Raw genomic sequence first — 24,748 nt, 5'->3', positions numbered from 1 at the left:
TTAGTTTATAAATACCAAGTATTTTTCTAATATGGGAGGTTCTGTGACCAGTCCAGGAGGCAAATCAAAGTCCTTAGGCATCAATCTATTCTCTCTCACTGTGCAAACTACATTTCTATAGTTGGGAGTGAAGTAAATTAAGATGTTCTTCAAAGTAACCAAACTGTCCTTACACACCAAAGTAAGGGCATTTGGGCACAGAGAACACAGTTTAGTTGGTTGCACTTCAAGGTGCGCTCCAAAAATAGTTCAGTAATAATTACTGGCTAATCTACTCCCAGATTATTAAGGAACCAGGTCTCTGATTAGAAGTTTATTGCACTGAGCATCTGCCAGCAGAAAGCATCAGACGCCTGTCAACTGGGTACACAGAATGTTCTTATTTAGCTTCTCGCCTTCTCCCCAGAAAAGGTAAATTGTCTGCAGGCAAAAAAAAAAAATAAGCTGTCTGGATTCTTGCCTGCCCACTGCAAAGCTGGGCTGGGGCCAGCTGTCACATGCTGGGGATTCTTGGGAGGCGACAGAGGGTGCTGGAAGCACACCTGCTTCCACCCCCCAGCAGCCTCCTGCCCACAAGGGACCTACTCCCTGGGTGGGACAGAAACATTCCCAGATTGTCACTGAGAAAGGAGTGGCCAGGAGACAAATCCCTCTCCTCCCCGGCTGGAGAGAAATTCCACACATTCACTGAGTAACTGGCGTGTTCGTTATGCGAACCCATAAAAGGTAATAATCATGTTTTCACATTCTTATAAAATTAGCTACCTAGTGAGTATTGTTCAGGTTGAAACATATTCAAAATTGTAATAAAAATATTTTCAGAGTCACAGATTAATATCCTATTTACTTAATTCCAGGCCCTGGAATTAAGTAAATTTGTATAAATATTAAGGCTATTTTAAAAGTACTTTTATTTTAAAACTATTTAGAAGCACGCTAGAGATTTATTACAAATCCAACTGAAGCATCCCAGTTCTCCCTCAGATAAGAGAATTTGTTATGGGAGTTTACTGTGTGTGGTTTTTTTTTTTTAAATACAGATAGTAGTTCCAATTCGTAAGACAGAGCACTTTATTCTAACAAAGGTGCAAGAGCAAGTTAGTTCCAAGAGGCATCGCTTCTTACCTTCACACTGTGATGCAGGAAAAAGGGGAGAATAGAGCGCCTTTTCCCACCAGCATTGCTTTTCCTGGCTGCCACTCATTCTCTGCAGATTAGTATTCAATATAGGAAAGTGTTTAGACAATAATCACACTTCATTATGCCATAAATAATATACTTACATGTAAAGGAGGAAACTCTGGTGTTACAAGCAATTTTTTATAAGCCACACGGTTCAATTTCTAATTCTAATGGGAAAGGACTGTCAAACTACAACAGCACAGCCATTATCTGAGCACTCGTTATCTGAACTCAATCAATATAAACTCCACGCAGGGGCTCATACTTTGTCAATACAGAGTTGTACAAATCCAGAACAAAAAGATTAATTCCAGCCCTGCACTGTCTAATCTAAGCACCAAACAAGAGGGAACAGATAACTACCCAAGAGATGAAAATACAATGAAACAACATTAGTCAACATGACAAATAGTGCAGTGTAAAAGAAAACAGAAAAGAAAGCAAGTAAGAAGTGGCAAAATGTAATGTTTAAAGTAGTACCATTACCTTCAATGGGATAACATACAATTAAACCAGAGAATTAACGTGCCAACATGAGGAAAAACTGGTTATGAGGATTAAAAATTTGTCTTTATGCTAAAAATAATCTCCATCTACTCACTAAAAATGTCTAAATACTACCCCCACCATCATATTTTAATGCTAATTTAAGTTGACCAGAGCGCTCCCCTTATTAAATTAATGGACATGGCTAAAATACCAAAGGCTTGTCACAACAGACGTGTCCCCAGTTTTGTAACTGCGTCTGGGATAACCCCATTAACCTTCAAAAGATGATGCCAGCTTGTGAGAGCCCTTGCAGATATCAGACAGAATGAGTCAAAACCAAACGATGGTGTAACTGCCTACTAAAAACCAGCAACAAATGAGCTTCTACACTGAGTTTTATTCAGCTTCCTCCTCTGTAAACCTGAGAACATTTAAGCACGGAAAATTAACAAACCTCCTTCTGTTCTTCCTTAAGCTACTGGAGAACTACAAACCTATAGGACCCATACTACAAACCTATAGGACCCAAATGCTTATTACTTTACAAACAGAAGTCCCTCTTAAAACAAATGACCAACTCAAGAGTGTTCTATTCAGAAGCGTGTGCCAGATTAAACTTTTTCCCTGTGAAATTCTGCTATACTAAATATTTAAATTATCTATGCTGGATTCCTCTCAGAACACCGAGGAACAGTCCTTTTGGAACCACCCTCCAAAAGCTCAAACTATAGTATGAAAGAAAGATAGACAGAAAGACAGAAAGAAAGGACAGACAGAAAGACAGACAGAAAGAAAAGACAAACAGAAAGAAAAGACAGACAGAAAGAAAAGACAGACAGAAAGCAAGCTCAAGGGTATATGAAGCAGGACTTAGTAAAAAATACATGCATTTACAAATAAATTCAACCATGGAAGCCTCACTCTACTGCTGACCATCGAGAGAGGCATCTAAACTCCACAGGGACAACACTTCATTAGCTGGTGTCACACCTGCACTCATATTTGCACAGGTGACAGGCTTGTGACAGCGGGTCACAGGCAAAGCAGCAGGGTGTAACAAGCTTCCTGGGCTAAGTCACCCGCTTCAGGATGGTAACTGAACCACTGGTGGTTTCTCTCGGTGACCAAACTGATGCTGGCCACAGGCCACCCCAGCTCCCGTGCCCTTCCATCCCTGCCTCAATACCAGAAGAGCTGGAGAAAGGCAGAGACACATCTCAGCAGCCCAGCCAGACTTCAGTCTGAGCACAGAGCTGCCCCTCTTGCCCCCACCCTGCCCCCCGTGAAATGCTCATTTCTAAACCAGCATCAAGATCAGATGTATAAAGCGAAAGGACAGATGTAGAAAGACCTGCTGTCCATACTCAATCCATCTGGGGGTTCTGTGTGGGAGGTTATGGGGGCCAAGAACTTATGTCCATTTTATTCATTCACTGACAAAATCCATTTTTTCCTGCAGTTGCTTAGATGTTTACTATCACTGCATAGTCTGTCACTATGAACATTTCAGTGAATGAAAAAAATACGCCCAACTAGAAAATACAAAATACCAACTCCAGAATAGTACCATGACTTTGCCTTCCTTCTTGGCATTCTTTCCCTTTTAAAAAAACATTTTCAATTTATGCCACCTCCTTCTCTCTCACATATAGACACAGAAACTTGCACCATTCTATAAGAAGTATAATCTAAGTAGCTATTATTCTCAATGGAACTGGGATTAGAAATTGCAAGTGGAAGTCTTTCCTCTCTGGAAATCTATTTTACTTTATTCTTAAGCAGAGCTCAAAGACAACAAGGCAAACCCACCACGATGCTGTTTTGCTCCCAGTCTTGCTGCAGGTCTGAGAGAAGACTGATGGGGGGCTCCTTTCTTGTCCTACAGCAGGACACACGGTAACTGAGCCTTCTCTTAGAGCCTCTGGTTGAGGTGATGTAAAAGCACTGGAGGAGGTCAGCATTCACAAGCACAGACACTACTGTAATGTCACAGCTCTGCAAGAGTCTCCTGCCCCAGTCCTGCCTGATCTCAGCCACCGCTGTCTATGAATTTTCAGTGGATTTGGGTCAGAATTGTGCAGTTACATGGAGGAACTAAAACTCCAATTCTTCTTCTGACCCCCTGTTACCTCTCCCATACTGAGAGCTAAGTCAACAGCAGAAAAGAATAATTTTAATGTTGGCTATTGTTTGTATAAGAGCCTGAAAGAGTAAAATAGTTTGAGAACTTTAAATAGCACTTGTGTCTTTCATTGGCATCTAGCTCACATTTGTTCCTTCCAACATCATTTTATGTCTGTTTTCTCAAATGAACCTCCCCAAGAACTTCACACAACAGCAGGGCTGCCCACTGTCCACTTACGTTTTTCATCCAAAATTTCAAATGAAACCTCTGGTATGCAAAAGAACAACCATCCTTTGCAAACATCAGTACAAATACTTTCTAAAGAAGCAAAAACAAGTATTAAAGGGGCTTTTTTCCAACTTAAAAAAATCTAGCACTTCTTCAAAGACCAAATGACAGTGAAACGACTCCGTAACCCACCCGGAGTAAAGCAGCTAACATGAAGGAGAGGTTCTGTGAGCTTAAGTGGATAATGAGCATTTTAAGCTGTGCATTTCATCTCCAGCATCATGACGGAAAAGCAATTCAGCGTTTTAAGGATACAATCGAATAAAAAGGAAAACAAGCAGAGAAATGGAAGATTGTTTCCTGCACCACAGATGCAATTTCCTACAGCTGATGAGATTTTTCCTCACCTCTTCCACTCACATATGTATTTGAAATAAAGCAGCCATGGAAGGTTACTGTTCTACACAGTTTTATTGTATTGCCGCTTTCTTGACCAGACTGCGATGGGCAGCAATGCATAATTCATCAGCTGATGAAGCTGCAGCACAACATCCTATTGTATTGATCTGGGGGCCAGGACAAGCTGCTCTGGTGGACACACTTCAGAGTGTGGAGCTGGGTCCACCAGGATGAACGCCCGGGAGCAGCATTTTACTCATTTGCTCGTTTTGTTTGTGTGAAGCCTTCCACGCTCACCACAGCAGGGCTCATCTCCAACACCGTGGTTTCCAGCTGTGACCAGGAGCAGCCTGATAAACAGCACAGTGGGGCTGTACTGTTGGTTCGCTGACATGAGATAAAATTTAACTGTAGTTTCCTTATGGCAGGATACTAAGGCAACTTTTAGGACTATCTCTGACAGGGGTATTAAGGCAGGTGAGGAAACAATGACCATCCAAGTTGGGAAAGATCAGGTTTACAAGCATGAAAGCAGAATTAAAAAAAAAAAAAAAAAAGAACTAATCATATGATAAAATATATAAATGTCACATCTGCAATATGAGGTTTTATTACCCAAATGATAAATGCACAGATAGAAAAGCCAAGGAACAAAAAGCAGGCCCGGGGGGCAAGGTTCCTTCCCCCTCTCCTTATGTGTATAGATGTATTAAAGGGGAAGTTCATGTTGGTAAATTAAAAAACCCCACAAACCTCCAAATATTTATTTCATTTATATTTTGTTATTTTTATATATATATATTTCTCCTCAGCTAAGAGCTTGATTGCTCACACAAGTAGTTAATTAGGAACTTACTTTATTCTTTCTTCTTGGCTGCAAAATAACAGTTTTATTTTGCAATCTCAACTACATTTGTGGGAGAGCATTTATGAATAAGCAACAATTTTTATTCTCCAACAGGAACTAGTAGAAGATGTGCTTAATAACTTCAATCTTATTTTATCAACAATCTGCACAGGGGAAATATTAGTAAAATTTTTTTTGCTCTTCCTTAACTAACAATTTTGTAGGAGATAGCAATCATTTTCGTTGACTTCTTTGGTTCCATCACAAGTTTTCCCCCAAACAGTTACAGACAAGAGTCTACAGCAAGTTCATGTGGCCAATTAGTCATTTTCTACTTAGAAAAGTTATATTGGTCAGAACTTTATTCTTCAAGAAAAATTTCTGCAAATCATTTTCTTAGAGCCAGTGCCTACAGTTTTAAGGGCCATCTGTCTTAAAAAAGGGCACTTCCAGTATATTATGAAAAGTTTTATTAAATTTTGCAGCTACCCATCCAAATAAATATTTTTCATCTAAATTGATATGCCTTTCAGGATAGACTATTTGAGCTTTAGATATTAATTTGAAAACAGCAGCACTGAATATTTCTACTCTTTCAGAATGTGTGCTGACAAGGATGGAGGCAGTGGCAAGAGTTCTGCAGAATCTGAACAGAATAAGCACTAAAGCCTCATTATGATCTGAGTATTATCTGAAGTGTTATGACTGACAGCTTCATAACCAACCACAGAAAAATTAAAAGTCATAATAATCTGTAATTCAGATTTCCTTGAACCTGCTCTGCAATCCCTTACCATCTGAAAGCATACAAGAAACACATGAATAATTAAAGCAGCAACGAACCCATTGAGTCCTATCCAAGATCAGATCCTAATTTTAGTTCAAGAGTTGCCCAGGGAAGCTACATCTGGCTCAAGAAGCTGGTCACAAATGAACAAAGGGAGCTGAGTCTAGACTTTATGTGTAAGAGATCAGGAGATTGGCATGGCGAAGTCCAGCCCTGCTGGTCAAACTAAAGGGCAAGTAGGAATTGAACAGGCAGTGGAAATAGGGACAGGTGTTCCAGGAAGAGCATAAGGATGCTGCCCAGTTTTGTAGGGATGAGGCCAGGAAGGCCAAGGCGCAGCTGGAGCTGAACTTGGCAAAGGAGGCAAATAAGAAGAGCTTCTACTGGTATATCAGCCAGAAAATGAAGGTCAAAGAAAGCAGACACACACCTGCACCCCGATGAGCAAGATGGGCAAACTGGGAACAATGGACAAGGAGAAAGCTGAGGTACTCAACAGTTTTTTGCCAGAGTCTTCAACTGGCTCCCTACACCTCTTGAGCAGATAGACCACAAGGCAGGGACTGGGGGAAAGTCCCTCCCACTGTAAGAGAAGACCAGATTCATGACCATCTGAGGAACTTGAACATAAAGAAGTCTATGGGACCTGATGAGATGCATCTCAAGAGTCCTGAGGGAAGTCGCTGATGTAGTTGCCAAGCCACTCTCTATGGTATTTGAAAAGTCACGGCAGTCAGGTAAAGGCCTCAGTGACTGGAAAAAGGGAAACATCGCATTCATTTTTAAAAAGGATAGAAAGGATGACCCTGAGAAGTACCTCACCTCTGTGCCTGGGAAGATAATGGAACAGAAAAACTGGACGTGAGCTGATAACGTGCACTAGCAGCCCAGGAAGCCAACCATATCCTGGACTGCATCAAATAAAGCATGGCCAGCAGGCTGAGGAGGTCATTCTGCCCCTCTGCTCTGGTGGGACCCCACCTGGAGTACTGTGTCCAGCTATGGAGCCCCCAACACAGGAAGGACAAGGACCTGTTGGAACAGGTCCAGAAGAGGGGCCACAAAAATGATCAGAGGGCTGGAGCACCTCTCCTATGAGGACAGGCTGAGAGAGCTGGGGTTGTTCAGCCTGGAGAAGAGAAGGCTCCGGGGAGACCTTATTGCAGCCTTTCAGTCCTTAACGGGGGCCTATAGGAAAGATGGGCGAACTTTTTGGCAGGCCTTGTTGCGATAGGACAAGGGGTAATGGCTTTAAACTAAAAGAGGGTAGGTTTAGATGAGATATAAGGAAGAAATTTTTTACAGTGAGGATGGTGAGACACTGGTCCAGGTTGCCCAGAGAGGTGGTAGATGCTCCATTCCTGGAAAGGTCAGGCAACCTGATCGAGTTGAAGATGTCCCTGCTCATTGCAGAGGAGTTCGGATTAAACCATTCTATGATTTATATTCTTAAAACCCATTTGGCAGTCATCCAATTCTCAAATTTCACAGAAAATATATGTGTAAGGGACCCTGTGAGATCATCTAGTCTCTACTCTTGTACAAAGCCAGAATCAAAATGCACTATTGCTACACTCTCCATCTCCTCAAGACAGAATTTCCACTGCTTCCTAAAAATCATTCAGCCTTGCTCAATTGTAATTATAATACCAAGCCTCACTAAACTAATCTTCTGCTTAGAATTCTTTTTCTTTAATTTCTCTTGCTGTGATTTAAGGTCATCACATCTACTTCCTTTGTGTTTACCAGAGCCTACAGGACAAGAACAGCTTTTTCTTTATCTTCTGTAACCATGAACATGGCTTCTGGAAAAACTGCTGGAGTTTTCTTCAAGTTTCTCTTTTTTTTTTTTTTTTTTTTTTTTTTTGATAAAGAAACCACATCTCCTTCACTCTGTTTTCAAAAGTAGTGATCATCATGTTGCTCTCCTCAAGACATCTTTCTTGATACAAGGTAATGGCAGCCAAGCCTGGTACTTCAGCAGAAGGCTTTCCAGCTCCAGAGGAGCAATTACTTCCCCTCTTACCGAAGGGCTTTCCTATTAATATATCACAATGTCGCTGTCTTTTGCAGTGTGTCATTGCTGATTTATGCTCAGCTTATGATCTACTTGAAGATGTTTTTCTGTTTCACATCATTTCCTCTCCGGTTGCTCCTCACACTGTGTTTGTGAAGAGGATTATTATTTTCTTTAGAAGTTTGTATTTGTCCCTGCTGGGTCGCATTTTATTTTTCAGATCGTTTCTCCAATTCAACAGGATTCTAGTCCTGTCTTCCAGTGTAACTGCAGACTCTTCCAGTTTGGTATCGTCAGGGATTTTCATAAACATGTATTTTATGCCCCAGACCAGAAAAATTAATTATCTCCCTTGTCCTCCAGTAAGCCAGTGACTGTTATTTTGAGAGTGCAATCTTTCTGCCAATCCAATACTTAGAAGCTTCCTCAGTTTCTCATGCTTCCATGCCACTTACAGTTTAAAACATTTCTTTAGGGAATTTAAGAGAGTCATTGGTAATACCCCAAGTTCCATTCATTGGAAATACCCCAAGTTCCACTTTCATCTTTAAAAAGATGGATATGCATTTGCCTTTTATATATTTTCCACCTTCTGTGTGTTCTCAAACAAGTATTCCACTAGGCTTTTTTTCAAATTAGTTGCTGCTCCTCATGATATTCAGCTGAATATTCCTATGACTAGCTGAGACAGTGTAATTTATCTGTACTACTCATTTGCTTAATTGTTTTTTCACCAACAACAATGATAAAACCCACAATAAACAATACCTTTTTGCCATTATCTTTTCATAGCTTTCCAAGCTTGTTAGTTCTGTGTCTCAGAAATATCCTTCAGTCATTCTTCTGTTTCTGATTTACCTCTAGGACTTTTGGGTGTAACAAATCTTTATTGTATTGGCTTACTTTAAACCTTGGTTTTTTTTTTCTCATGATTTTTATAATGTCACTGTGTACTCTTATCTTTTCAAAGTTCCCTCTCATACAAGATACCTTCACCCTTCAAAATCTCAGCAAATTAATGTCTTATTAATTAGAAAGTTAGAGTACAGAGTTTTTTGTAGGTGTTTTCATCATTTGCCATGACCAGCACACATCAAGAACTACCTGGGCCAATTCTTTCTCAGACAGACCCCAAATTACTCTCTCTTTTACAATGAGGTCATTTGCTTTGTATGTGGATGAGCCTACATGCTCTTGAATGTTTTTCCCTGATTTTAAGGCACAAAGCAGACTCCTCTAAATTTTGTATCCCTCTTACCACTACCTAAGTTTATGGCAGGTTATTTTCTACATTATTGACCTCAGAGCCAATATATGTGAGGCACTCTCCTTCCTCTCCTGCCAGCCTCAAACAAAGAACCTCACCAAATCTAACAGCCCAATTGAGTCATGAGATCCATAAACACTTAAGGTTTTTGCCAGTACAATTTCCTCATCCCCAGATGCATTGTCCCAGGCACGTTCAGACCTCAAAAATTTGGTACTGATCCCAACAAACCCCACAAGTCTTTTTATCTTTGTCAAGGACTCAATAGTATGATCATTCTTAGGGCGCACCTAACTACATCAGAGCCCATATCAAATTTGTTGGCAAGAGATTCAGCATTTTTATATTCAGAGCCCATTAACTGGACCAGATTGTGTACTTACCCCTGACTCCACAGCTAGATGGTAAGAGCATTTACTTGGAGGAAAAAGGACTGTATTTCAGGGTTTTTTTTGTTCTTCGGGAGAGTGAAGGGGTTTTTTGTTGGATGGTGGCATTTTGTGCTGTTTTTTATTATTTTTTATTTCATCTTAAAGCTAGGTATGTAACAATCATTCACTTTTGAAGAACTTCTGCAGGAGCTATCAGCAAATTCCTGCTGCAAAATATGTTGTAATTCTAAAAGAAGTGCTCTAATGTAGGAGGTTAAACAGAAGGAAACCGGACCAGATTCTCCTACAGTCTTACAAATAGAAGGTGTTCAAAGATGTGTTTTCACACAGCATGTACATAATTCAAGTTTACGTGATGCAAACCAGAATGTTTTCTATTACACTATTTTCACATCCATTATTTGTGCAAAAATAGTGGAGGTACCTCAAAATAACTCAAGCTTTATACTAAATAACAGCAATTTAAACAATAAATTTAATTTTTATCATAAGTCAATAAAAAGCAGCACAGAAGTTTCATTTAAAAAAAAAAATCCTTTACAAATATTGATCTATACTAATCAATCTATTCTATAGCCTCTGCTCAAGTTAAAACTCTTTTTCCTGTGAGTGTATCTGTGGGGTGTTCAGGAAGGACGCTTCTCCAAAATCATCCTCACTCTAGGTATTTTACATTGATTTTTTTTTAATGCTCATGAAAATGAACAATACCACTCTTAAAAAAAGAAAAAAAGTTTGCACACAGAAGACATACTTGCATGACTTTTGCACCCCTTCCCACACATTATAGAGTCATCATCTTTACTAATTAAGGTTTACTTCAAAACCAACATATTCAAGTTGTTTTAATGGTTAAAAATCCTCTTCTTTTTCAGATAGACTTAACTACAATAGTACATTTAGATAAACGTTCTCAAGCAAAAAAAACCCCACCCAACTATTATCTTCAGATACACACTAAAGCCCATCTGCATATATCCCCTTGAGACCTGCTAGATACAGGAGGACTAGTTAACCCCGTCTGAGTTTAGGTTGCAATCAGGCTTCTCAAGCCCCCCAGGAAGAACTTAACTGCAAACCAAACTGGAGTCCGGCCTGCTGAGATTGTTGTTGGCCCTGCATACTTCTCAGTGGTTTGTGATTTTGAAGCTATGAAAATGCCTACAAAATCATGTGACCTGAGCAAGGGAAGTGGTTAGTTTTCCCTCTTCCACTGAGGAACTTAAAGAAAATTAAATACCAGAGCTTTTTGAGCCCTATTCAGTACCAAAGTATTTTTCAAGCCTCATAGCTACCGTAAACTATGGAACCACTGTAAACTTATCTTAGACCAGACACTTGCTACCTTCCTGAATGGGTAAGAGGTTGAAGCAAAGATGAGAGTAAGAATCCTCATGGAACACTAAGCATCCAGAAAGGAGATCTGGAAAGGGCTGGAAGGAACTTCAGACTCTCGCTGTCACAAATAGCTGTATTACAGCATTTGTTCATTCATTATGTCCTACTGCATGAAGTCACATTCTGCTTACTCCTGGTAAAAGGTAATTCCGGAATCTGTTCTGACTTACAGTCAAAATTTATTAATTTTTTTTGTGACACTTTTTGCAAGGCCTGGAACACACCCAGAAACTTCCCAGACCCCAGAAAAGATTTTTGGAGCCACTTCATAGCTGTTAAATTAACTGTTAAGCCTGGGAAAGTCACAAATTTGATTCTCATATGCAAACAGCAACCATCAACTAATTGACACTGGGAAAAGAAGCTGCAATAGCAATTAACTTAAAGGAGGATGAGAGGAGAAACAAATGGGGAAGAAGGAAAATAAGGAACTCTGATTTTGTTCAACAGGAAGTTTCAGTGAGAAAAAGGTTAGCTTGCCCATACATGGATTAGTGTTTCAAACTTACAATTGAGGAATCTACAAGCGCTCAACACAAGCTGGGTGCAACCCTTCAGTCAAAAATTAAAAAATTTCCCTCCTAATGTAGATACAACAACTGCCGAGTATGTGGAAGAAAAGGATGAAAAGAAAAAGAAAATGTAAGATGCAACTTATAACTATCCAGGCAACATCTCTGAGCAGGCCACTAAACTATTTTAGAATAGACTAGACTATTTCAGTTGGAAGGGAGCTACAGTGACCACCTAGTCCAACTGTGTGACCACTTCAGGGCTGACTGAAAGTTGCTGACCAAAGGCTTCACTTCAGGCTGGCCAAAAGCACATTATTAAGAGCACTGGCCAAATGCCTCTTAAACACTGACAAGCTTGGGACATCAACCACCTCTCTAGGAAGCCTGTTGCAGGGTTTGACCACACTCTCAGAAAAGAAATGCTTCCTGAAGTCCAGTCTAAACCTCCCCTGGAGCAACTTTGAACCATTCCCACACCTCCCTGGATCCCAGGAGAAGAGGTCAACACCTCCCTCCCCACTTTCCCTCCTCAGGAAGCTGGAGAGAGCAATGAGGTCACCCCTCGGCCTCCTTTTCTCTAAACTAGACAAGCCCAAAGTCCTCAGCTCCTCCTCATAGGACATGCCTTCCAGCCTTGTCATCAGCTTTGTTGCCCTACTCCGGACACATTCAAGGACCTTCATTTTGCTGGTCAAAGATTTCTTCTCAAGAGCAGCTGGAGCTCACAGCAATTGGGTATTTTTGGCTGGAAGGGATTTTTGCTCTTGATTGTTACTTAACTTACGGCTACAACGACCTGAAAGAAAACTCTCAGCTTAACCTGTAGTTATAGTCAGGCCTCCTTACAGTACTGTGGTAGTGATGAATAATTTGCATCCATGTTTGTTTATTTATTTTTGTGTCTATGCTGACAAGAGAACATTTTGATCTCCAGACAATTAAGCCTTTCTACAAACCCTTCTCTCCTGAAGTTTACAGCCAATAATTCAACTCCCAATTCTACTTGGAAGAAACTATAATTCACATTGCAAAGACTAAGTCCAGATCAAAATTTTACAATAGGTTTGAATCAAAAATCAGTAATATCTCATTACTCAAACTTTATGCACATTTTAACATACTATATGTAAATCAGATAAGCTAGAAACCTAAGGTAAACAGATTTTAAAGTCACATGAGTGTACACATGCATGTATTTCTAAAGCTATGCAAGATGGCACTATAATGCCTGAAGATGGTTAATTTTTCACAGCATGACTGAGGTTCAAAAGGAACTCTGGAGGTCATCATGTCCAACTCCCTGGCTCAAGCTGGGCCACCTACAGCAGGTTGCCCAGGACCATGTCTAGATGTCTTTTGACTATCTCCAAGGATGGAGACTCTACAGCCTTCTTGTAAAAAAAGCTTTTCCTTATGTTCAGATGGATCCTCCAGTGTTTCTACAAAACTGCCTTTTTTCTAAAGAACTCAACAATTACAAAGACTTAAATCGAACTGTCACAGGACAAATTGCTGTTTATCAGCTGCTAGCTGGAAATTCCGTAATTTTATATATCCACATACCTCTTCAAGCTCTCCTGAAGAAACAGGATTATCCTCGTACGTAGGGAAATGGCACCCTGCTTTACAACTGCAAAACCTGCTAGTCTCCTCACGCGGCTCCACTATTCTGCAGTTTACTTTAGAGCTCTCCATCGCCCTCCCATCTACAGATTCTTTCATACTGCACTCTAAACAGGGATCTTGGTTTCCTACTGGCAACATCCCAGCCGACTCTTCTTGGGAATCCAAGGATGTTTGTGCACTCTTCTCCATTCCAGACTTTTTTAATCTGGGAAGGAATTTTCCAGATTCAAGCTCTGATTTTCCATAATAATGCCCTTCTTTTTCTGCATCTTCTTCCAGAGGTTTGAGATCTGCTTGTGGATCCTCAAATACATCTACTTGAGAAGGGACAGCAATACCTCCCTCATCTTTTTCTGACTCAAATTCTGACTCGCTTCCACCACCTGGAGAAAGTTCAGATGCAGAAATTGGGCGAAAGTGAGTCCTTGGAGAAATCCGTATAGCCCTGTACTGCGTTCGATCAACACCACATATCCTGGGGTGTAAAACCTCACTGTCTGAATCGGAGCACAGAATTGACTTAGGTTTAAAACTAGGGCTGAAAGATGCAATTCCTTCTGGCTCAAACGAACACTCTACATGAAGAACTTGTGAAAATGGATTGTTCAGGTCAAAGGAAGAGAATGAGTATTCAAGCCCTGGTTCTTCAACTTGAAAGTTACCACAAGCTCCTAATAAGTCTTCATGGAAGATAAAAGAAAACCCCTTATTTAATCCATTATCTCCACTCTTTGATTGCTCGTTCTGTTCAAACGATACAAATGGCCTCCATAATTGCCTATGACCAGGGGCAAAGCTGTTACCCGGCGTCATAAAAACATCTGTACCAGCTATTGTCACTACATCAGAAGCTGCACATTGTAATAAGCTCCCTTTGGAGTGACCAGGTGGCACCACCGCCCATTCTCCATCACTGTTAAATGTTTTGAGCTCCCCATACACACCGCCAAGTATAAACGAGTTTTCTTTATCCTGGTTAACATCCCAAGGTTTTGATGGTGTAGTATAATCACCACCATCTACTTTTGATAAATCATTTGAGACAAAGGCTCTCTTCTCTAAATTCTCCTTTTGACCTTCCCAAAGATGATACTCTGATCTCTGCACTGCTTTATTGGGCTCCTGGAGGGTTTCAACTTTTGCTTCTGTATCCAAACAGCAGCAATAGTTATTTACATCGGTTGAAAACAATTCGTCTTCTATTCCTTCTATTTCTACCATCGCTGCCGAATTTCTGTCTGTCATATTTGTCCAAATATCTTTAATAACCCCTGAGCTGTAGCCATCTCCACGTGGACTGCTTTCACTACACCCTTGTGTAGTTTCATAGTCTTTACTTTCTGCTTTTTGTTCTAGCTGAATACCACAGACAGATTCTAGCTTAGATTTTTTTTTGAAAATCAAAGTGGGCATTTCTCCTAAAGTTCTAGCTTGTTGCTGGCACGTTTCTTCGGGCAAAAAATCTAGAATTTCTTCATCTACGTAACTCGAAGACACTCTAGGAACTACATAATTCATATCTTCTGCATTAAATTGCGTGGATTCTTCATATGGAATATTTAAAGTCTCATTGTCTGAACGTGTTTCTTCCGAGTGTGACCATGGACTACAGGTTCTTGTTGAAAGATTGGAACAGTGTTCATTTTCATCAAAGGCACTATTTTTGGTCCATATTAGCAATCTAGACTGTGTTTTCCCAAGAATATTAGCAGTGCTACTAGAATCTGCATTTTCATTTCCCAAGTTGAGTGTTTCAAAAGAAAATGGTAAAACAGAGTTACTGCATTGCACTTCAAACACTGAAAAACAAGAGTTTATACCAGACCCTTCATTAATATCTGAAAAGAGCTCTTGATTGCCAGCAAGCATGTGTGAATTAAGCATTGTGCTGTCTAAGATGGGGGAGAATCTGATCGGAGAATCTCCTCCAAAACTTTCCCCATCTGCATCACCAGAGCTAGAAGATGAACAGCACTCCCAAAATTGAGCTAAATTACTAAGGTCTTGCAAGAACCACCCTTCAGCACCAACAGAGCTGGTCGAATCTGTCCATATTGCACTTTCCCCTTGCAACTCCATTCCATCTAACACTATGCAACATTCTGCCTCAAAATCAGTTTTTTCTTTACTCTTTTGTCGAATCATATTTAAAATCCGACTCTCCCCTTGCATCGTATCTGAGGCACCAGGATCCAACATGGATTGATCAATATCCACTTCATAGAAGTGTGTTAGTTCTGACAGATGAACATCATCTAAATATTTGTCGTCCTCTGGTTGAGAACATATTGAGGTCCCAGCGAGGTCAATATCCTCATTTAGAACTGCAGGCATTTCTACAAAGTGACCATCGATGAAAGTACCTGCTGCGAGGTATGTTTTATGAATATTATTGTTGCTAATACAAAGACCATGCACTGATTCAGACAACTCTTCTACAGCCTCCGGTGTTACGCCACATATATCTTCCCTGTTGCGGTACGTTGTCTCCAGCTTGCTTTTTCTGCTAAGAGGAACAAAGTACTCTGTAATCGGCTCAGTATACCACAAGGGTTCTTCTTTATATTCCTTTTCATTTCTGCTGTCTAAATACAAATCTTTTCCATCGCTACCGCCAGCTTCTTTTCTTCCAATTTCTTTTAATGGCCTTTTACCTCTTTTGCACAGCTGTTTGATGGACCCGCTGCTGCTGCTGCTACTGCTTCCGCTGAGGACTTTTCGATCAGCCTTTTCACCAGATTTCACTGAAAGCCTGCTTTGCCCGTTACGCCCTTTTTTATTTCGAACCTCTCTTGTTTTGTGCCTTACTTTAATACATTTCATTGATGCCTTGTATTCACCTTGATTACCACTAGAACTTGAGCCAGCCTCACTGGATCCAGATGACCAGGAGCGAGGACGCATCTTTCCTTCAGACTTATGGCGGACTTGCTTTTTGTACAGAACAGGCTTCTCTTCAACAGTGTTGTTACTAAACTTGTTTTCTTTCTCATTTTTACTTTTCTTCTGCTGGGTTCTCTCCTGTACAGTGGCAGATACTTTATTACTTCTGTCTTTATTTACTTCACCTTCGCTATTGCAGTCCTTGGGAGAAGATGTGTCCGTGCTAGTTGGTGGAACGGTGGATGAAGATGAGGAGCTAGAGTAAGAACATACTTTGGATTTATTCCATACAGTCATAATTTCCTGCAGGCAAACTGGCTTTTCAGAAAGAGGAGGAAATGCTTCATAGTACCTGAAAGCAAAACAAAAAACGTGACATTCAGATCATAGAACTTCAGACAGGCACTAAGATTAGTAAGTACTACTAAAACCACATCAAAACACTACCATTCTAACTGCCACAAAATCGAGTTTGTTCTACATATGCACGTGCCACTCATCGCACTGTTTACTTGAACGATAACAAAGGGGAGATTAAAATAAGCTTTAAAAGTGCTTATATCAACGTATGTTTCAAAACATACTGCCAAGTAAAACAATCGCGTTTCTAGGAAGCAATAAACTTCGCTGTAGACAGGAATTCTAGATGGTTAAACTGCGATGGCCTGACTCCAGATTCATCAAATCATGTAGCAATTCACTACAGTCTTCTTAAACATGTGTGATTTAGAGTATAAATGAGGAAGTCCTGAATTTCAGGATATTTTAGTTCTCCTTTGTGAAATGAGATACAATCTGTTAAGTTCTACATAGTCGGTTTGCCCAGCTATTAAGAAAAAGCTACAGCAATTGCAGAAATCAAGCATTATCAACTTGGTTTGCAAAGATGGTCAACAAGCTCTGACTTCTAACAAAACACCTTAGTTATTGCAAAACTGTGTAGTTCTACAGTACTTTAAGATGCTAACAGCTTTGTCCAAGAGGGTCAAGACTAAAATATGGCTCTCTGCAATCGTTAAAGTAGCACGTGTTTAACAGTAAAGAGATCTACATTAAATTGCATATATTTCAAGGAAAACCAATTTTAAAAGTCTTCAGAAGTCAGTTAAGTGCACATTAGCACAATGAGTTTCTTGATGAAGTATCATCCATTTAGCAACACTTAGACTGTTGCTAGCAATGGCTATGACTAAGAGATACAGAAGCAGTCACACCTCCAGGAGAAGTCAATGATAAAACTCCTGGGTACTTCAGTAACACCAGACTCAGGTACTTGGTAGCTAGTAGAATACTTTGATTATAGAGTTTAAAGGTTACAAAGAGTTTCAGTTTCCCACTTCTGCAACAGACAGAAGACAATGACAAAGAGTTCTGGAGACAGGAAACTAATTCTCTCCCCCAATTCTAGCATGTCAACTTTAACAGCTTTTGATTTGTCTAGCTGACTTCGTCTTAAGGAAAGTTGAGTTCTGCATATAGCCAGAAGAAAGCAGTCAGGACTTCAACAAAAATTAAACTAGCCCACGGTATCAAATGATCACATTTAAATCTGTTAGATGAACAAAAGATGATGTCAGGAAAAGAACCTGCTTCTTAATATCCACAAAACTCCAGATTCCCCACTTCATTGTTTTAAAATATGGGAGCAAAAGGAGAAAAGCATCTCAGATAATAATAATAATAAATGCATACATTTCAACTTGATCCTTTGCTGTGGGAGATAAATCAGTCTCGGGAGACAAAGAGCCTTCTAACTTTTTGTGAATCTTCTCCTCTGTTTTGGAAAAAAATTCCAAATGCTTAACAGAAATATTCAAAAAAACAGCTTATTTAATAACAGTATTTAACAAAAAGGACTGGGATGTATATCTGTAATCGTAGTAAATCGTAGTAAAACACCATAAATAACAGAACAATTTAGAGTCTGATTATTATATATTAAGAAATTATAAATTATCACCCAAGATTCAAGTTTTCCACAGTTGTCTTATTAAGTCCTAGAAATTTCACCAAACATTACTGGTCAGCAGCTACATGCAACTTCATGGTTAGCAACGCCCCCACTACGAGACTTTTTTTTGAATTTTTAGTTATTTCTTATTCAAATCTTTATCATCTTCTTACATTGCTAGGTGCAAAAAAAGATTTTAAAAAGATTTTATTTAGCTAAACATTTTTACAAACAGTTGCATCAAATTTCTCATGAATTTCACTAAAGGGAAGTGCCCCTGCAGTAGTTGCTGTGCTTTGTGTGGATGTAAATGCATCGTTCCCGTGTAAGAGGTGGCTCTAAGTATTTCTAATCTTTTGTATTAAAATCCGTAAAATACCAAAGAAATGCTGTGAGATACACACTAAGTTTACTTTTTTTTCAAAATAAGTGGTCAGGATCATCTTTGTTCAGCAAAAAAGTGTCACAGCATAGCACTATGAAATACTAAGAGGCAACTAGTAATTCCTGTTTAAATAACAGAAAAGGGGAATTGAAACAGCTAAAAATCATGCTTTAAGCAGGTAAATATTTATACTTTATTTACTGATATTTATACTACACCATAAACATATTAATTTTACTGTAAGTGTCAAAGGCTGCTGCTATGTGCCTGAACAAACATTTACGTGCAATGAACTTTCATTGGAGACACATAATTTTACATTATGCTCCAGGCCCTAAAGCTTGAGAACGTGAAAGTCCTCGTTATCCTTCCACTAAAGACTTCAAATTTTAAAAGCACAGCTCTCTGCCATGGCTACGTGGATGCTTCTCACAGGAATAGCTAGTATCTAACAATTTTGAAGCCAATCTATTCTTTGCAAATATCAATACACAAAAGGAAAAGAAACAAGTCTACTTTCACTTCTTTTGGTGGGGAGGGAGGGTCCTGCATATGGAATATTTAGTAAAAAAGCAGGCATAGCTGAATATGGACAGTTATCTCTTTTCTCAAGGAAAATTCCATTTGTGAATGGCTATTTCCCAGGTAAACAAAGCATACTAGTACAGAATTGCTCAAACTATTTGAATTAAATTATTCAAATGTATTTTAAAGTTGCATGGTCTACATTAAAAGCCACTAAATTAACAGCCAGGTCCCCCAACCCCTCGACTCAGAATGTTACACAGTGGATAAATACAATATTTGGCCTCAAAAGTTTAAAAATTTATTCCTCACCTTGCTTACTCTGAAGGTCTTTCAGTCTGGAGCAAAGCTCCTCCACTAACGTTTCAATCCCAGAGCTCTGCACAACAAAACCACGGGGCAGGGAGTTGGGAGGGGAGAAGAAGGGGAGGAAAAAAAGAAAAATAGAAAACACAATTACTGAACAGATCATTCATTTTATAGAACATCATCAATACAGTAAATATATCTTGGCAGACACCTCTTTTTCTTTTTGTGTGGTAACTACACATTCAAAAGCAACAAAAATTATTACTAGATATAAATCCATTATAAATACATCAATTGGAGGTCAGTAATATTCCATGAAACGGGTAGATACATTTACAGAGATATTTCAGACTCCAAATCACAAGCATTATTGTATATCCAAGGTTTTGCAAACTATGCAGTGTCACATTTACTGCACTGTATCACTTGGGATTTAGTGAAGAGTCTCAGGATAAATGTTCAAGAATCAACTGCTCACTACAATGCATTTTAAAAACCTAAGCCTGACCCTTTTGGTTGCACAATTTATACCTGTGAGAAAGAGACTGTTAAAAAGACAGAGAATCAGGAGTGAAGGTGGGAAGGAGAACAGTATGAAGACATAAATATACAGGTGGCAGAGGAGAGGAAAGGCTACCACAGTATCTTCTTGCAAAACTTACCCCATACTTTTGTGAGTTTACAAACAAAAGTTTTTCTTCCTTTTAAACATTGTGTTGTTTGCTCAGGAGAGCAGAGGGAAAAAATAAACTGCTTATTCTCTATAAGCCTCTATTTTTCTCCTTTATTCCCCCACATAAAATACACTCAAGCTTCCTTTTAAATCCAATTTCTATGTTATTCTCACATGAGTTTTCTTCTGCTTTTACCACCTGCCTAGACTTGTGAGTGGCTCTAAAGCAGCAGCACCAGAACAGCAAAATGCTGAAAGATAAACACACACACACACAAAGTGACACAATATACTACCACCAACTGTCCTAGGGAGAAAACCCTGTGCTATTCTAATGGAATAAAAGTTACATGCCAGTCAGGGCAATACCAACCCACAGCCTTTCCTTTGGGAAGAAAAACTAGCTGAGGTGCATACTGTGTGGATATTAGTGGTCTTATTATTTCGATGCTCTGGGACCACGTTTGGAGATAAAACACTTTCTGTAGCTGCAAAGAGAAGGCTGGAATCACAGCAAAAAGGCAGCAATATGAACCAAGTGAGGAGGATGCAAGAAGTCCCCTGCACACGCCATACAGCTGGGAAGGGTAACCAGGGAGAGCTGTGCAGCTCCTCATACCCTCTTGATCAACTCCAGTATCTTGTCCCCATCCTACTTGGAGACAGGGACATACAAACCTCCTACAATTTGACATGATCTTGTGCGCATGTAGTCGTGCAACACGCATTCTCTCCAATGGTAACACAGATCAAATATCAAGTTACAGAAATACATAAAAAAAAAAAGAAACCTCCTACAATTTGACATGATCTTGTGCTCATACAGTCGTGCAACACGCATTCTCTCCAACGGTAACGCAGATCAAATATCAAGTTACAGAAATGCATAAAAAAAAAAAAAAAAAGAAGAGTTTGATTTGCTGTGTCACCATGCTGGTATAAAGATTTCATTTTTCCCAGATCTAAGAGTTTCTCCTCTCTCCTGATTACTGGCCAGAAATCGCTGAGAAACGTAAATATATGTTGTTAAAGTACAAGAAAATATTATGGAAAAGGGAATACTAATTTATACAGTGAAACTAGTTTGTTTAATCCTCTGTCAGAAACATACACTTGAAAAATCATATACTGAAGCAATGACTTATATGCTAACTTCTAAATTTTAATTATTTGCAGTCAAGTGAGAAAGCAATTTTCTATCCCTAACTGCATTGCTGCACTGAAGTGCTAAATATAAACCTTTCTGCCACATACTTAACTGAGGATGACTTAGCAATATTAAACTTCAGAAGGCATTTTCCTATCAGTAAATTTACCAACATAAATTTAATCGGTCAGAAAGAACCAAGTAGACAGTAATATGGACAAACCTATGTAGTTGGAATAAGTGACTTTATGCCTATACCCCTCCTGACTCCCCCCTAACACTCCCAAAAGGGCAACAGAGGAGGAGCCGGCCTTGTTTTTGCTAAGCTCTCCCAACTGCCTCGTCACAGGACACCTGTAGCAAGTACTCAAAATATAAGGAATACAGAGATACAGACTCACTTCTTTAATTATAGCATCACGACCCAACTGCCTCGTCACAGGACACCTGTAGCAAATACTCAAAATATAAGGAATACAGAGATACGGACTCACTTCTTTAATTATAGCATCATGACAAAAAATAAATAAATAAAAAATCCCCCAACCCGGCAATAATAAGCTCACCATTACACCGAAGAAGTGAAAACTTTTGGAACCAAACGCTTCATTTCCTCCTGTAGCGTGAAACTAATACTGGAGTCAGCTGACAGCTGCTGCCGTCCTGCCCGGCGCGCAGGGAGCCAGCGCTGGCATTAAAATAAAATAAAAAAGCAGGGGGGGGAAAAGGTGCTGTGCAGAATGGCAAGGCTCTAGAGACCACTTGCTCAACCTCATACTGCGCTATGTAAAAACTAGCTGCAGACCAAAGCTAACGAATGCCTCGGCAATTATTTTGTGTGTGACAGTGCTGTTCTCTGAAGGTTTAATTACCGTATTTTTTCATTGTTTAAGTTAACACACTGTACTTGCAGCAACCTCAATGCCAGAAAGTAAGATATTCCAGGCACCAGCTTGGTTCAATAGGTGATCTGCCTGACTGCTTATGTTCACATTTAAAAACAGTCCCCAAATAGACCAAATACTGGAGTACCTTAAAAACATTTTTCAGCATGGAAGTGCCTAATTATAATTGCTTTTGTAATTCCAACACGAAAGGTTTAAATCTCATGATTATCTGTAAGATTATTTAAACTACTGACCCAGATTTCTACTAACCCTTTTCTCTCATTCAAACTACAAAGGGCAGCACGTCATTTTTTTTAATTCATATTTTTCGTTTCACACAACAAAACTTCCTCCGCAACGAAAACACATTTTATTCTGTTTCACCATTTCCAACGTATCTCTGTTTCCTTCCCCTGCTTTAACTTACATCCAGTTCCATCAAAAGTTGTCCTTTTTGGCTTTCCATCAGCTGGCCGAAGCAGGGGAAGGATTCCATAAAGGAGAGGTGTTATATTACTGTGTGAGCAGTGACCCTGCTAACAGATAAATTCAGCTGCTGAACTCACCAGCACGAACAGGAACAGCCAATCTGACCACTGGAGCTACACCACTCTGATGGCCAGTGTCCTGCTTACTGACCAACACGACTCTAGTCAGAGCCAAATTAATGTACTTCTGTGTAACGAGGAATGAGAGCAATTTAAAAAAATAGCAAAGCTCACACATATTTTTATAGATGTGTAATGTCAAATCTTAAATCAAAGATCTTTTTAAGTCAGGGATGACAAATGGTAACTCCTTAACTTAAAGCAATCCAATTGCTTTTGTACATATATTCACACCCCTGTATAGCTGCAGATGTTCCCAGAAGATATTAAATCTATACATTTAGTTGCTCCTGAAATATTTTTATAATTTTTAAATAATCAGTTTAATCAATTGTGAACCACGGAAACAAAACAACATTGAAATACACCAAATTCAAATCCACTAAAACTGTTGCCTGTGTTAACAGTGGGCACTGGTTTTAAAGTAAGAAGCTGTGAAACAGATCCTCTCAGATGCTTGGCGAATCACTTTAATTCTTGTTGACATTGATCCCTGCTAGCAGGTTACTTCTGAACGCTGCAAACAAGCACGGCGCAGTCACCATCCAGGAGATTTAACAAGTTTTTCCTGGATTTGATCACAAATGTTCATGCACTGCTCTTGTTTCATGTAGTGATTCCATGGAACTGAGCATTGGAATGGTCTGCAAAATTTTTTGTTTTCATTGATCTTTCACCCCTTCCCATCCCCCAGTAACGATGTCTAGTTATGGCTCTTATGTACTTCCATCCAAAAATGTCCATGAGAATGTATAGGTTGTTCTGTAGATCTGCACATAAGCAATAGCCAAAAATTCTTTGACAAAAAAAGGAAACCAAAGCTGTGATAGCCAGTATTTAGAATGAGATTTCCACATCTGACCCACCATAAGTATACACACACAAACTGAAACATTCCATCAGATTATACAACTCAAAGGGAATGGTTGGTTTTAGGGGGTTTGGGGGGGTTGGTTTTTTGTCTAGCCTAAGGTAAGATAATAGGTTTCCTCCAGAAGTTTTGAACTATGTACTCTAAATATTCACTAAATATGGCTTGTGACTTCAGGCCTGTAAAGTATAAGGAAATTACCTTGATCCTCTCTAAGCATTTTAAAATGACAGAAGCATTACACTTCATTTTGCTTTTACAATTATAATAATCACTCATTTGCTTTTAGGTTTTTGAGGGCTTACTAGCTTACACTTCTAAAACAAATCTTCATTTCTCTCTTTCCTAGACATACAGAATTGTTTAGGTTGGAAAGAACCTCTGGAGGTCTGGGGTGCAAACCCCTGCTGAAGCAGGATCAGCGAGAGCGGAATACAGGCGCTCCTTTCACAAAATACAAGTTCAAACCATCTAGAAATTTAAGTAAATCATTATGTACAGAGTTTCAAATAATTCTTTTAACAGGTCATAGGACTCCCCAGACAGAGCTGGAACTCTGTAGTGTACGCCAGGACTGTTTTCTTGGCGTGTAGCCTGTCACCAAGAGGAAGATGAGGTAGCTGTTCTGTACGCATCAGCTGTTACACCACGTGAACTGAGTAAGGCACAAAATGTGATGCATTGCAACCACACATCTATTTCCATATTTTGTACAATGATGAGAGCTAGATAAAAGTCTAGGTTTTCATTTTCTAACATTCTGATTACACTATAATTCATCCAGTTACAGGTACTCTCAAAAGAGGTGCTCAAGGCATAGAAAGATCAAAAAAAAGGACTACAAAAACCCAAACAACTAACCACAAGATCACCACTAAATAAATCAATAAATGCACAGATAAATAAATAAATAATTCCACCAAACCAGCAGCCTCCCTGGGGTGTTCAATCCAGGCAGAGTTCAAAGGAATCAAACACGGTTCCCATTTGCACTATGGGATTTTCCTCCAGTATAAGGTGGCTGAAACTAAGAAACATTTAGAGTATGTGTGCACACACCAACTTTTAGAGCCATCAGTAGTGAGAACATAATTAAATCTTTATCTTTTCACTTGAATACACAATGATTTACAACAAAGACACTGGACCAGTCAGAAAAACATATTATTTTTATTAACTTTATTTTGGGGGCTCACCATTACTTGATCTAATCAAACTTCAATAGATGTGTGACCTT

The 24,748-nt window shown here is 39.4% G+C and overlaps 1 protein-coding gene across 5 annotated transcripts in view; it reads right to left on the bottom strand.

The window, feature by feature from the left end:
* KIAA0232 (KIAA0232 ortholog) overlaps nucleotides 1–24,748 on the bottom strand; it is a 70,340-nt gene that overhangs the window by 4,676 nt on the left and 40,916 nt on the right. For all 5 annotated transcript variants that reach the window (XM_014966765.1, XM_014966764.1, XM_014966767.1 and 2 more), the window contains 4 exons: nucleotides 19,329–19,395; nucleotides 17,848–17,929; nucleotides 13,210–16,507; nucleotides 1,126–1,207 (listed from right to left, as the gene is read on the bottom strand). In XM_014966765.1, the coding sequence (XP_014822251.1) occupies nucleotides 1,126–1,207; nucleotides 13,210–16,507; nucleotides 17,848–17,929; nucleotides 19,329–19,395 (3,529 nt within the window). The remainder of the gene's footprint in view (nucleotides 1–1,125; nucleotides 1,208–13,209; nucleotides 16,508–17,847; nucleotides 17,930–19,328; nucleotides 19,396–24,748) is intronic.

This window comes from Calidris pugnax, unplaced genomic scaffold (assembly GCF_001431845.1).
Source record: "Calidris pugnax isolate Ruff unplaced genomic scaffold, ASM143184v1 scaffold14, whole genome shotgun sequence".
Taxonomy (NCBI): domain Eukaryota; kingdom Metazoa; phylum Chordata; class Aves; order Charadriiformes; family Scolopacidae; genus Calidris; species Calidris pugnax.
Note: the sequence above shows the minus strand (reverse complement) of the source record. Positions and strands in the feature narration are given on the sequence as shown.